The 15,403-nt window shown below is 36.1% G+C and overlaps 1 protein-coding gene across 5 annotated transcripts in view; it reads left to right on the top strand.

Annotated features, from left to right (window-relative positions):
* The window catches only part of Ncoa7 (nuclear receptor coactivator 7), a 146,054-nt gene that overhangs the window by 98,737 nt on the left and 31,914 nt on the right, over window positions 1–15,403 (top strand). For 4 of the 5 annotated variants that reach the window (XM_047558040.1, XM_047558041.1, XM_047558039.1 and 1 more), the window contains exons 9-10: window positions 2,784–3,820; window positions 4,455–4,623. In XM_047558040.1, coding sequence (XP_047413996.1) covers window positions 2,784–3,820; window positions 4,455–4,623 — 1,206 coding nt within the window. The remainder of the gene's footprint in view (window positions 1–2,783; window positions 3,821–4,454; window positions 4,624–15,403) is intronic. The other variant, XM_047558043.1, reaches the window with a different exon arrangement.

Genomic DNA, 15,403 nt, shown 5'->3' with positions numbered 1-15,403 from the left:
TGCATGAGTCTTTTGTGTCAAGAATATGGAGATGAGTGGTTCAGGGCCCTAGAGGAGCCTGCATTCTACTAGTGTCACAGACACATGGACAGAAGTCATGATTAAATGGCACTTCTAATAGCCGAGCATGCAGCAGTCCATGAGAAATCATGTGAGTCAATGTCCAGCTGCCTTGGAATCTTAGATGAGGAGAGGAAATCAATGAGCTGGTTTTGGAAGAAGGAATGTATGTTGGACTCTTTGCAACAGAGGAAATATGATAAGAAATAGGTAAAAATATAGTTTAATTTGGAAGTTGATGGCCAAACAAACAAGGGCATTTCTTCCCAGATGAGGGCTTCTCATAGAGTAGTACTAGTACACATCTGCAGCTTGGCTTATTAAATTCTACTTAAAAATATAAAGGGAAGGCACATTTTTACTGAAAGATTTTTGTAGCGTGAGATTATGCTTATGATCTAGAATAGAGGGATAATGCTGTGAGTGGGGGAAGAAAGGAAAGTCAGGAATTGGCTTCTAATTTGTTAAAGTTATGTCAGGGTTGTGTATTAGTTTCTGCCACAGATGCAGGTACATATAAAAGCATTTAGTCTAATGAACAACATTTGCACAAATGAACAAAACAGAAATATGTGCATGCAATCAAAATGAAATGAACTTTCTATTATCTTCAGAATTGTATCAATTATTTAAAAATCCAAAATTGCTTAAAATGCCATTATTCCTAGAAGTTGAACTGTAAAATGAGTACCAATTATCCAGTGGCAGCATGTAATTTTTAAGAGAATGTAAAGTCTTTCTGGCCTCACTTTCAGGTTTTGTATTATTTTTTGTGGGTGGGGGATGTTTTATAACTCCAGCTGCCACAGAGAATAGGAAGAGAACAACTGAAGGGATCATTGATCATCCTTAGATGCCTGGCTGAGTCTAGAAAAACATTAATTAACAATTGAGCCGTTGACACCATTGTACACTTTGCCCCAGCAGTGCTTTGCAGCTGCAGTGCAGAAAAAGCAGATGGTTAAATTAGTCCCAAGTAGGGGACTGGCAGTTTGGATTAGTTAGAAGAACAAACAGAGTGGGTGGACAGGGTAATTTAGGAGGCTAATCAGAGTTCAGGTGAATGTGTTTTCATGTTCCATAGGGAAGGAAGGGACAGGAAAGGGGCTCAAATGTTCATGTAAGAAAAATTTGCTTATTAGTCAAGTCTGTGAAGAGCTGAGTTTCTTTCTTGTAGGACTTCTTACCACCTTTAATACGCCCAATTAAATTTTGAGTTCCAGCATGGAGATCCTGCTCTGCACTAACTTATTTGCTTCTAGAACTGAAGTGTCTTTAATATCTCCTGGGATGGTGGTGTTGAGCAGAACGTTTTGGGTTACTTTCTGTAGAACAGAATCTGTCACAATCATAATTTAGAATATGGCACTTACAGGTTCAAAGAATGCTTACTGAGTTAAAATACATAATGAATCAAGGAAACTTTTTAAGGAAATTATCACAGCTTAACAAATACAACAGGCCTTTATTTTCTATCAGAAAAAGCCTGGACATTCCATGCTGGTGATTTACAAAATAACTTTGGGGAAATAATCTTTATGTAATTTGAAACCTGCCTGGTCTATGTTGCTTTTTTGTCATGATCCTTTATCTCAAAGCCAAAATAATAAAGTGTTACTTGAAAGTGATCGGGCCTTTTTGGAAAATGGAATTCTTTCTGAAATTGGGAATGTTATTTTTATAAAGGGTTTTTATGCCTCCCTTTGAACCCAGCAGTGGCACTACTGGTCATGGTGAGTTGAGATGTGGGGTTACTCATGCTATTTTCAGTCATAATTTAAAAAGTGTAAGTTTTCTGACCATTTATTTTGAACTTAGGAGAACACATTTTTTTTTTAAATTGTGTGTAATTCAAATCTGGGTTGTAAACATCTGTTAATAACATCAGCCAGGCATCTAATGATAATCAGATCCTAGGACTACATGTTTCAGCTGATAAATCAGTTGCACCATTGCCTTAAAGTAAAATGATATTATTATAAAAGAGATGTTTAAGAAATTTAAAGTGTTATAAATAAGGGCTTTTTGTGAGATTTGCTTTTCTGTATATTCTTAAACTATAAAATGGAGCTACTGCCATATTCACAGTTACACTATATATTATTTTCACAGTAACAGTGAAAGTTTCTTCTTGTGTCTCCTTTGGGAGTAATAGGGTGTTTCTTTTGTTTCTTACTGGAAGCATCTGGTTATGAAACCTAAAGTCATGGTTGAAGGTCAGTCACTTAAATAAGCAGCGTTTAGAATTAAATAGGCACCTTTCAGAATTCTGAGCGTTTTAGAATGCATGTAGTTGCTTTCTATGTTATTGTATAAAAAGGATAAGTTTTGAATGTTTAAAGAATTGGGGTCATTGGTACCAAAATATTTCCTCTCCTTCGTCTTTTCCATCATGAAAATCAGAAGTGTTATTATTTCATATTTTAAAATCATATGCATAACAACCTCATGTTCATATGTAACTTCCAAAACCATTCATGTGCTTCTAGTACAATATGCAAATCACATGGTTCATTCTTTTGTCATTTTCTTTAGTTGACTTACATTTCATTTTGAAATCAGTCTCTTGATTTCATTTTCTTTTTCTGAAATCATTTTAACATAGTTTAATTTATGGTATATTTATGTTTTTATTTTTTGTTGAATTTTTTTTCCTTTCCTCCATTTTGTTTTTGGTTTTATTTTTAACATTCCATGTGCACCCACCATTTTTCCCCCAACAGTGACCTACCTCAGGATCTTTGTCCTCTGTACAGGCCTGGAGAATGGGAAGACCTGGCTTCAGAAAAGGATATCAACCCCTTCAGTAAATTCAAGTCCATCAATAAGGAAAAAAGGCAGCAAAATGGAGAAAGAACCATGACTTCAGATTTCAAATCAACAGGACCTTTGGAAAAGTCAACAGAACTCACACATACAAAGTCCTCAGGTAGCTCAGTTTCAAGAAAGTCAAAGAAACTAGACCCCACTAAGGAGACATCCCTTAGTCTATCTCCCACACTTACTAAGCTCAGCAAGGAACCTTCTGACATACACACTGCATTTGAATCTACAGCCAAAGAAAACTCCCTTTTAGGGGAAGATGATGACTTTGTTGACTTGGAAGAACTTTCTTCTCAAACTGAGAGTGGAATGGACAAAAGAGACACCTCGAAAGAATGTCTTTCAGTGGACCCAGAGAAGCGAAAGAAGGCTAAGTCACAAATAATCACTTCTGCCATGGAAATGCAGGTGCAGTCAGCCCTGAACTTTTCGAAAGTAGAGAGTGATGCTGAGCTTAAGGGAGCCCTAGATTTAGAAGCCTGTGAGAAACAAGATGTAATGCCAGAAGTGGACAAGCAGTCTGGTTCCCCAGAAAGCCAGGTAGAACATACGCTAAACATCCACGAAGATCTAGATAAAGTTAAACTCATTGAATACTACCTAAATAAGAATAAAGAAGGGTCACAGTTATCTGAAAATATGCAGAAGAAGGAATTAAGTGGCAGCAAAAGTATTGAACCGGTGGGAATAGACATCACCCTTAGTAGTTCTCTTCCCCAGGTAGGAGACCTCTTAACTGAGGGCAATAAAGAACCAGATAAAACATGGGTAAAGGAGAGAGAGTCCCTCCCACTGAAATTAGACACTAATACAGAAGAAAATATGGTAAAAGAGTCTTTGGAATCTACTCTGGACAACAGCTGCCAAGGTGCACAAATGGATAATAAATCTGAAATTCAGTTATGGCTCTTAAAGAGAATTCAGGTACCTATTGAAGGTAAGCTGATTTTCCTTAATGTTTTTACATTCTGTTGCATGATTTGCCTTTCTAAAACTTGCTCCTGTAATAGCAAATGTGCACAATTATTTGAGAGCAGTGTTTTCTCAGTCAAGTGCTTCCTTACTATTAGCATCAATAATTAGGGGGAAAAAAATCACAAAATAAGGTAAGTTTTGGAACTTGAACTATAACAGATTTCTATTTCAAAACCAGGTTGCTTTGAAACTTTGATTTGTGACTCTAAGGGAGTTTAAAATGTTTTTGAAGAGATTTCAATTCTAAATTGAATTGTATTATGGCACAATTGGATCCTGAAATCATTTATTAATACATACATTTGTGGATTGCCACAATTCCACATTATTTGCTATTGTATTGGTTTTTGTGTTTATTTCCAGTATGAAGCACCTTGTGATGTATACCAATCTGAAATATTTAAAGTTTTTTTCTTCTGTACTTAAGGAGATCTGGAAATTTTTTTTCTTCTAATATGATGTAGCCAAATGGTGTTTGTGCCATATTCTTTGACTTTCCATCTCTAAGAGGAGATTGGATGCTATTCTTTGCATGTTGAAGTTTATTATCACCAATTTTATCAGTATTGAGGGAGGTTTTTTCATGTGTGGTCCAGATATTCTTCCTTCAAAAGAAGAAAAGAGCAAGACCCCACCCATGTTTCTGTGCATCAAAGTGGGAAAACCAATGAGAAAATCCTTTGCCACTCACACTGCCGCCATGGTCCAGCAGTATGGCAAACGAAGAAAGCAGCCAGAGTACTGGTTTGCTGTGCCTCGGGAGAGGTGAGTATGAGCGAGACCAGAAAATTTGCTAGTCAGTTAGATTCTAATTGCATTTGGCTCTTCCCTATCTTACATTTTATTTTTGAATAAGAATCTTGTCTTAAGAATTGTGACATTTCTAGGTGGCTGTTGAATGGCTTTCTGGTAAAGGGTGGTTTGACATAGCTAACATGAGGTCATCATCTGTGCACATAACTTCCCATGCAGTTGATTTTTAAATGGAGGAAGATGTAGATAGTCTCCAGTGCCAGGTATTGGAAGTGCTCTCAGATTGAGAACACCATGGGGCAGATCCAAACCTGTCTAAGTACAGTAAAGAGACAGAATTTATTGTAATTTTTAAAGTGCTTTAATGTTAGGGAAGTAAATATTCTTTGGCCGTGTGGAGGGTGCATCTGTGATTTAGCACTTGAAACTCAGCAGATGAAACATGTGGCATATACATAGCTCAAGGGGCTATACCTTCAGAGAGATTGGTATTTTTATTTATTTTTAACATTTTTTAAAAAATATTTTTGAGTTGTCAGTAGACCTTTATTTTATTTATTTAGGCGTGGTGCCAAGAATCAAACTGAGTGCCTCACCCATGCCAGGCAAGTGCTTCACAACTGAGCCACAACCTCAGCCCCTTGACATTTATTTCTAAATTGATACTCAATAATCATTTATTGTGGGAATTGTTTAAGGGGTAGAGAGTGATATTTCTATACATGTATATACTATGTGATGATCAAATCAGGATAGCCAACATATCCATCACCTCAAACACTTATCATTTCTTTGTGTTGAAGCATTCAGATTCCTCTCTTCTAACAGTGTGTCTGTTAACTCTCATCACTCTACTGTGCTTAGGACACTAGACCTTATTGCTCCAATCTAAGTATAATTTTGTACCCATTTTCCAACCTTTCTCTATCCCCCCCACACCCTGCCCAGCCTCTCACAACCACAATTCTACTCTTTACTTCTAGAAGATCTACCTTTGGGGCTTACACATATGTGAGAACATTTGATACTTGTCTTTCCGTGCCTGACTTATCACTTAACATAATGTCCTCCAGACTCATTTACACTGCTGAAAACGACAAGACTTCATTCTCTTTATAGCTGAGTAATATTTCATGGTGTGTGTGTGTGTGTGTATGTGCATGCATGTGTGTGTGTGTGTGTATCACAATTTCTTTATCATTCATTCATTGATGGGCATTTAGGTTGACTCCACATCTTGGCTGCTGTGAATAGTGCTCCAGTGACTATGGAGTGCAGAGAGATTTGTAATTTTAAATCACCAAAGATACTTTCTTGATTAGGTGACAGTCTGGGATACCAGAAATAGTGTCCTAGAAATTCTTCAGCAGTATATCACTGAGGATATGTTTATGATTTAAAAAAACAACAACAACAACATTTTTTTTTAATTTAAGTGTTTTCCTTTTTTTTATGTGTTAAAGTAAAAATGTCTTTACAAAGGATTTGCCATCACTTTTGACTGTGAACCCCACATATCTTTGCTTTTCCTGACTAGTCATCAGATATCCAAATCTGGGCAGATCTTTCAGCTAACACATCTGCCAAGAACAGATCACTCAGCATGCTCCCTTAGAATGAATTACCATAAAGCATGATTACAAGTGAAGACACGCCTTCTGGATGATTATTACCCAGTATGATAATTCTTATCAGGGGAGTTGGCTCGTTTTAATAAATTATAGTTTAATGCAAAAAAATTGGGATTTTTATTAATGAATTTTCTAGGTTTTTTTCTTAGACATAAATTCACGTTAACATGGACATTAAACATAATTTGTTTGGCATTTATGTAATATGCTCTTCTACCTGCGCCTACAACCTCTGCAGTACCTCGTTGAGCTTTTAAACTTGTAATACTGGGAAAGGGGGAGGTGTGTATGTTTGTTATTACTTAAAACTGTTTTCACACAAACAATGTGAATTTCTAAAGCCCTCTTAAAATTTGAGTCCTAAAATTAGAATCTCAAAACTGAACAACATCTTAGAGATGTAGGCCAACTTTTGATTTAATAGGTGAGAAAAACAGCACCGAAACTTTCAGCCACATTGTGGTTTGTGGGGACTTTCGTTCTTTATCAGAAAAATCACCTATTGTATACATCACTTTTTTTCTGGGAAAATGTATTGTTCATAGTATTAGAAATTGTTTTCAATTGTATCCTCTTTAGCAGGACTGTGTGTACCAAGAACTCTTGTAGAATAATGATAGCAATCCTACACACACAATTGTTGTGCTCTTTAACCCAGAAAAATCCTAAGTACCAGAAAGTGCTTCTCTTTGACCTGTTATACAAGTGGTTTTTGTGAGTTTTTTAAAGTAGGTCACTTGTTGAATTCTATTATATGGTAATTTACAATGTCTGTGACTTACTCTTCTTTGAATAGTGAATAGTTTTCTTTCTTGAGTTAATTATTAACCCAAACTTTTCTTGACGTCATTATGCTGCCTCCATTATGTTTGTTAGTGATAATAGGCTTTTGGGTTTTTTGTGGTATAGATTTTAGGAAATTTTGTTATAACTATTTCCTTTTGTATTTTCATGTCTATCTACCTTAAAGGAACCCACATTTTAGTTTAAGAGGGTACAGATGGAACAGTCCTATAGTAAATTCCCACTCACTCCTCCAAATGCACAGTAGGAAATAAGTTCGTTTTTATTCCAGTTTCTGAAATTCTCCAGAACTTAAATCTCAACAGAAGTCCTTAAGAAGGAACTAGAAAGTGGCATACAATATTTTTCTCAAACAGATGGTTATTTCTGGTTTCCTTTTCTACATTAAACTGAATATTCTTGCCTTTCTATTTAATGGTGGATACATCTGTTGGAGTTTTAGCAACAGAGTGTATTTTACCCTAACAATAACTCCCTTCTGTCTTCTCACAGACCTTATAGATGTGGCAACTTGTTCTCTTGTGGCAGGTCTTCTTGGCTCATTCAGTACACCAAGCTCCTTGTCACAGAAAAATAATATTTTGATGTTGATATAACTTAAAAAATATTTGTTTCACAATTCCTTTCTATTGTTCCTAATACTTACTTTAAAATGTTTGGTTTTTGGTTTTGTTTTGTTTTTATTATTACTAAGAAATTAACTCTACCAAATCTCTCCTTCCTTTACAATGTGCAGAATCAGGCACTTCTGTTGAATCAACTGAGGATGATAATGGTGTGCTTCAGATATTTATAAAATTTCCAGAATTTGACTAATATACCTGGATGATCCTGAATTTTTCTGTTTTTCTCAGTGCTAATTTAACCCTGAGGGCAGTAGATAAGTTCTTCCTATTTTAATAATCTAGTTCAGGTTAAGAAGCCCTTTAACAAAATGTTCAAAATTAGAAGTGTTTCAGATTTCAGAGATGTTTTAGATTTTGGAATATTGTATACACTTTACCAGATGAGAATACCTAATCCCCAAATCTGAAATCTGAACATTTGAAATCTGAAACTTTCAAGTGCCAACGTGACACTCAAAAAGCTTCAGATTTCCAATTTTTGGATTAAAGATGTTTAGCCTATATGCTTGTATGGAATTTCTCAACCTCGGTGGTATTGATATTTTTGGCTGCATGATACTTAGTTGTTGTGGTGGTAAGGGGTGGTCTGCTTACAGGATGATTAGCAACATCCGTGGCCTCTACCACTAGTTACTGGTAGCTTCCTGCAGTTGTGACAAGCAAAAGTGTCCCCAGACTTTGCCAGATGTCCTGTGGAGGACAAAATTGCTTCACACTGAGAAGCTCAGATCCAGTATTAGACCCAGGCCTAAATGCCATTCTGAAAGTGGTTGCAATCTATAAGAGCTCCATAATAATATAGGAATTTGATTTTTTTTACTTAAAACTTATTATAAAACTTATACTTGATCACACTTTTAATATTTGCTCATCTGCATATACTGTTCCCTAATATTTTCAAACACTTTTTGCAAAGAATTTTATTAAAATTTTTTTACTTCCTTATTGATGTATAGTTTTTTATCTATAAAAATGAAACATTCCTTTGGGAGCAATGGTATTATTTGGAGGGAATTGTAAATTGATAGAGTATTGCAGGCAGTAAGGTCGTTGGTATTAACAAGAATTTATTTTTGAACTTTCACTTTGTGTAAACCTTTGCTAGAAACTACCTAAGATATAAGAAGACAACATTGTCCTTCAGCCTGAAAGAGTTATGGAATTGTGGGCTGCCCCATTATGTAATAATGGGCCCGAGAATCAGGGAGACATGAATTAGAATCCCTGGGAAGTGAATGAGATGCTTTATCTCCTCGAAACATAATTTCTTATTTTGAAAAGTTGCTCATTTTGAGTAGTAAGCAGGCAGATCATATCTGAACAAGCAGTTGTTGAGTGCATACTTCTTGACAGGTGCTGGGCTAGTTCTAGATAAGTAAGACTGAGCCTCTACCTGAGGACCTTATGAAAAGCTATTGAAAATAGTTCCTGGAGGTTCAAGATAGCAGATTAGAGGAAGGCTGCATTTCTAGTTGCTCCGTGGCTTAGGATTCAAGCAGCACCTGTACTACTTCTCAGCAAGGTAAGTGAAAGAGGGAATTCACTGAAATTCAGTATCAGACAATCAGAGTCTTTTACAGACTCGGAAGTTCAGGTGCATTGAATGAAGAACAAGAAGCCAAGTCAGCAGCACAGCACCATGGGTTTACCAGAGGGGGAATGATAATGCAAACAGAGAGAAACACGACAGACAGTTTGGCACAGAAAAACCTGTAAATCAGAAAAGCATCCTGAACTTAGCAGATTCAGAGACTACATGGTGAACTGTTATTTGAAAAATGCTATTTCTCCACTGGCAAACAGAGAAATGAGGCAGGAGCTGCTGCAGGAGCTCAGGAGATTGTAGCAGACATTGTCATGCTTTCCCAGAGAGTGTCTGCCCTGTGGCCTAGGGTGTACGTAGCAGAACATGAGTGAAACAGGATTAAAGCTTATACCCAGGAGAATTCAAAGCAGAAATACAGAGGGGAGTGCAACTCACTTTCCCACTGCATCTGGCAGCCCTTGGGTTGGGCTGAAGAGGGTCAGGAAACTAATAGGTGAGTGTGAGTACCATCAGGGACGAAGCCCGGGAGGCAGTGCTCATGGGCAGCAGAGTATGTGGGACAATAATGAGAATACTCATTATTGGAGGGTTAGTTCTTCTGCTCTACAAGTAGAACTCTTGGGAAGTTCCTGAGATCCAGGGTCCTAGCAGAGATTAGCATCTACCTGGGCCTGGGAATGTGTTGATTAATCTCTCTAGAGCAGACACCACCCAACAAAGTCCCTAAGGCCTAATTCTACCTAAGCCCCAGCCACCAGAACTACCCTCATAGAGTTCTGCAGCAGCCCCATCCTGGGAGTATATCAATCTGTGTAATACACACACACACACACACACACACACACAATTGGCTTGTGGCTCACTATGTGTGCATGTGTATATATATTTTTTTCTCTTTTTTATGATGGTTATTTTTCCTTTTTCTTTTGAAAGTTAGAGGTTTTTGTTTATTTTTAGATTTTTTGTTTGCTTATTTCTTATTTTTCTTTCTCTTTTTTCTTTTCTCACTAACAGCCAAATTCTCTTGTTCTTTCTTTCTTCCTTTGTCCTTTTTTTCTGTTTTTTCTTCTCCTTCCTTATAGCCATCACTTGCTACATCTCTTCTGCAATCTCTCTGTTCACACTTTGAACATTCTGAACTTTCTTTTACTTTTCCATCGCATTTCCTTTTCTGTTAAGGAATTGTATTTACCCTCTTTTAGAACTGTTTGTTTATAGAACTCCTGCCCCCACCATTCATGTTGGTGTAGTTATTAGTACTGTGAATGGCATAGTTGACATCTACTGTTTAATGTCAGACCTAGTTCATGATTATTTATTGTTTTTGTTCTTGGCAATTGTTGGACCTTCCCCCAAATTCCTGTTTTAGTGGTAATTAATGTCGTAGGTGTCTTAGTAGGTACCAGGTATTTATTTTAATGCAGTAGTATATAGCTTTGGTTGTTGCTGTTGTTTGTTTCTCCCTTTTCTGTGAGGTTCTGGGATTCATCAGGACATTAGAAGTTTGCTGGGTAGAGACTCTGCTGCTGAACTAAACCCAGCCAAAGGATGATGTACTTTGCTTTATGTACAAATTAAGCACTCTTGAATATCAGCTATGGGGCTGGGGTTGTGGCTAAGTGGTAGAGTGCTTGCCTAGCATGTGTGAGGCATTGGGTTAGATTCTCAGCACCACATATAAATAAATGAATAAAACAAAGATCTATCAACATCTAAAAATTTTTTTAAAAATATATCAGCTATACTTTAATACAAAGAATTGAAGAGACAAAAATCACAAACTAATAACCAGGCCCCCAATAGGAACAGCTGGGGGTGAGGGAGGACCCTCAGGCCCCACTCATAAACATGCCTTCTACGGCCAAAACAATTAACACAAAGGCAATAGATGCCATATCTTTGAGGAGTCTCAATCTAGATCACTCTAGGACACTTTGGCAAGAGAAGGCTGTGCTGTAAAAAGGTTCACACATAAGAGTGGAAGAGAAATCCATCCCAATGGTTGCATAAAACCCAACACAGGAATATAATATGAAAAATCAAGGTAACGTGACACCTGCTAATGTTCATAATTTACCAGCAACTAACTCTAAAAATAATGAAGTGGATGAAATATCAGATCAAGAATTCAAAATAATGATTGTAAAAATGATCAATGAATTCTAAGAGATCACAGAGAAACAACTGAATGAATTAAGGATGTCAATACAGAAAAAGAATGAGAAATTCAAGAAGGTGATAGAGATATTTAAAAAGAGACAAACAAATCTTGGAAATAAAAGTCACAATAAATCAAATGGAATGTTTAATTGAAAGTCTCTTTACTAGAATAGAACATGCTGAAGACAGAATCTCAGAGCTTTGAACTGCAAGACAAAGTGCTTTGCGTTTGAACATTCAGAGAGATTAAAGAAAAAAATATATGAGTAACCATGACCAGAAAACACAAGAACTCTGGAACAACATTAAGAGACAAAATTTTTAAGAATCATTACAATTTAAGGGGATTGTAAGATACAGACTAATGGTATGGATAACCTCTTCAGGGAAGTTCTAACAGAAAATTTTCCAAACATTGAAAATGCGATGGACATCCATATATAGCAGATTTTCAGAACCTCAAATAGAAAAGATCAAAAAAGAACCTCTCTGTGGTACATTATACTCAAAATGCCCAATATGCACAACAATGATAGAATTTCAAAAGCCTGGAGACAAAATGCCAGGAAACATTTAGAAGCAAGCCCATCAGATTTACTTAAGATTTTGTAGCACAAACTTTAAAAATCTAGGAGGGCGTGGAACACATCATTCCAAGACCTGAAAGAAAATAAATATCAAGATTTAATGCAATTCCTATTACAATTTCAGTGATGTTCTTCATAGAAGTAGAAAAAAGCAGTTATGAAATTCATTTGGAAAAATAAGAAGGCCAAAATAGCCAAAGCAATCCTTAGTGAGCAAAGTTATGCAGGAGGCATCACAATACCAGAACTTAAGTTGTATTAAAGAACTATAATAACAAAAATGGCATGATATTAGCACAAAAATAGACATAAAGACCAGTGGAACAGAATAGAAGACAGAGAGATATCCACATTAATACAGTTATCTCATAGTAGACAAAGGCATCAAAATAATACATTGGAGAAAAGATAGCCTCTTCAACAAATGGTGCTAGGAAAACTGGAAATTCATATGTACTATGATATATTTGAACTCCTATCTCTCACCCTGCACAAAACTCAAAGTGGATCAAGGACCTAGTCATTAGACCACAGACCTTGAGCTTACTAGAAGAAAAGGTAGGCCCAACTCTCCACCATTCAGCTCAGGAACTGACTTCCTTAATAAGACTCCAAAAGTGCAAGGAAGTAAAATCAAGAACCAATAAACAGGATGGTTTTAAACTAAAAAGCTTCTTCACAGCAAAGGAAATAATCAAGAACCTGAAGAGAGACCCTGCAGAATGGGAGAAAATCTTTACCACTTGCACCTCAGATAGAGCATTAACCTGTAGGATATACGAAGAACTCAAAAAACTTAGCACAAAAAAAAAAACCTAATTAATAAATGGGCTAAGGATATGAACAGACCCTTCACAGAAGAAGAAATTCATTCAGTCAACAAATATATGAAAAAATCATTCAAACATCTCTAGCAATTAGAGAATTACAAATTAAAACTACACTGAGATTTCATCTCACTCCAATCAGAATGGCAATTGTCAAGAATACAAGTAACAATAAATCAGAAAGATACCAAACAACCTAATGATGCGTCTCAAAGCCCTTAAGAAACAAGAACCAACTCCAAAACCAATTGAAGGAAGGAAATCAGAGACAAATCAAATTATCACTGTTTGCACATGATACAATCCTATACTCAAAAGATCAAAAAGCTCCACCAGAAGACTGCTAAAACTAATAAATTTACTAACGTAGTAGGTTATAAAATTAACATACAAAAAATCAGTAGCTTTCCTATGCTAACAATAAATCTGCTGAGAATGAAATCAGGAAAACAATACCATTCATAGTAGCCTAAAAAAAAAAAAAAAACCTAGGAATAAATCTAGCCAAGGATGTGAAAGGCATCTACAATGAAAATTATAGAACACTGAAGAAAGAAATTGAGGAAAACACAAGATGGAAAGACCTCCCAGGCTCATGGATAGGCAGAATTAATATTATTAAAATAACCATACCACCAGAAGCATTAGGGAAATTCAGTGCAATCCCCATCAAAATACTGATGACATTCTTCACAGAACTGGAAAAAAGTAGTTCTGAAGTTCACTTGGAAGAATAAAAGACCTGGAATAGCAAACCAATTCTAAGCCAAAAAATCCATGCAGGAGACATCACAATACCTGACATCAAATTATTCTACAGAGGTATAGCAACAAAACCAATTGATTGCTGGCATAAAAACAGCATACAGACAATTGGTATAGAAGAGAAGACAAAGAGACAACCCCACACATCTATAATCATCTAAGAAGATGCCAAAAACATACATTTTAGAAAAGATGGCCTTTTTAGTAAATGGTGCTGGGAAACTGGTTAGCCATATGTAGAAGAATGAAACTAGACCCTTATCTCTCAAAATGGATCAAAGATGTGGGAATTAGACCAGAAACTATGCACGTCTTAGAAGAAAATGTAGGGTCAACACTCCAACATATAGGTGCAGGCAATGACTCTCCCCATAGGACCCCTAAAGCTCAGGAAATAATGACAAGAGTTAATAAATGGGATGACATCAAATAAAATGCTTTGACACAACAAAGGAAACAATTAGGAATGTAAAGAAAGAACCTACAGAATGGGAGAAAACCTTTGCTAACTACTCTTCTGACAGAGGATTAATATCTAGAATATATAAAGAACTCAAGCCAGGCATAGTAGTCCATGCCTATAATCCCAGTGGCTGGGGAGACTGAGGCAGGAGCCAGCTTCAACAACTTGGTGAGGCCCTAAGCAACTTAGTGAGATCCTGTCTCTAAATATTTTTAAAAGGGCTGGGGATGTAGCTCAGTGGTTAAGCACCCTGGATTCAATCCCCAGTACCATAAAAAAAGCACATCTTCTCTGATGTAAATAGTTTATTCAATCAAAAAAATACTAATTTTTAATAACTTCAGCCACATTTATTTCAGGTTTATTAATCAGCATACCAAGAAAAACTCAAAAAAACCTTTACACCAAAATGAAAACAAAATCAAAATTAAATAATCCCAATGAATAAATGGGCAGATGAACTAAACAGACACTTCTCAAAAGAAGAAATACAAATGACCACCAAATATGTGAAAAAATGTTTAACATCATCAGCAATTAGGGAAATACAAATTAAAACTACACTGAAATTTCATTTCACACCAGTCAGAATGGCAGTCATTGAGAATAAAAACAATAATAAATGCTGGAAAGGATATGGAGAAAAAGGAACTTTTATACTGCTGGTGGGATAATAAATTAGTGCAACCACTATAGAATTCAGTATGGAGGTTTTTCAAAAGACAAGGAATAGAACTGTGATAGGACCCAGGTAGACCACTCTTCAGTATTGATCCTAAAGAATTAAAAGTCATCTTACTACAGTGATACATACACACCCATGTTTATAGCAGCACAGTTCACAATAGCCAAACTATGGAACCAGCCTAGGTGTCTGTCAACAGAAAATGTATATGCACCATGGAGTTTTATTCAGCCATATTGAAGACTGATTTATGTCATTTGCAAGAAAATGGATGGAACTTGAAACCATCATGTTAAGCAAAGTAAGAAGTCATACATTGTAAGTTTTCTTTCATATGTAGAAGCTAAAGAGGAAAAAGGAAAAGAAATGTGTATGGGGAGAAATCTTATGAAAAGTGAAGGGAGATTAGTAGCATAGGGGAAAGGATCAAGGGGTGGGAAGGGGGAAGGAAAGGGGAAGTACTGGGGAATGATATTGCCCAAATTATATTTTTATATTGTGTGCATGTACAAATATGTAACAACAGTCCCACCATATACAATTATAATTCACCAATAAAAATATGAATAATAAAGTAGTTTCTAACACTTTCAGGAGACAATATGATTATATTCCTTAGGTTTGGATTCTGTTTTACATTTAAAAAATAATATGATTGTCTCCTTTTCCATTTTCTTTTTCAATACTAAGAGGTTATT

This window comes from Sciurus carolinensis, chromosome 7 (assembly GCF_902686445.1).
Source record: "Sciurus carolinensis chromosome 7, mSciCar1.2, whole genome shotgun sequence".
In the NCBI taxonomy this organism is placed as follows: Eukaryota; Metazoa; Chordata; class Mammalia; order Rodentia; family Sciuridae; genus Sciurus; species Sciurus carolinensis.
This window is presented reverse-complemented; position numbering and strand designations above follow the sequence as displayed.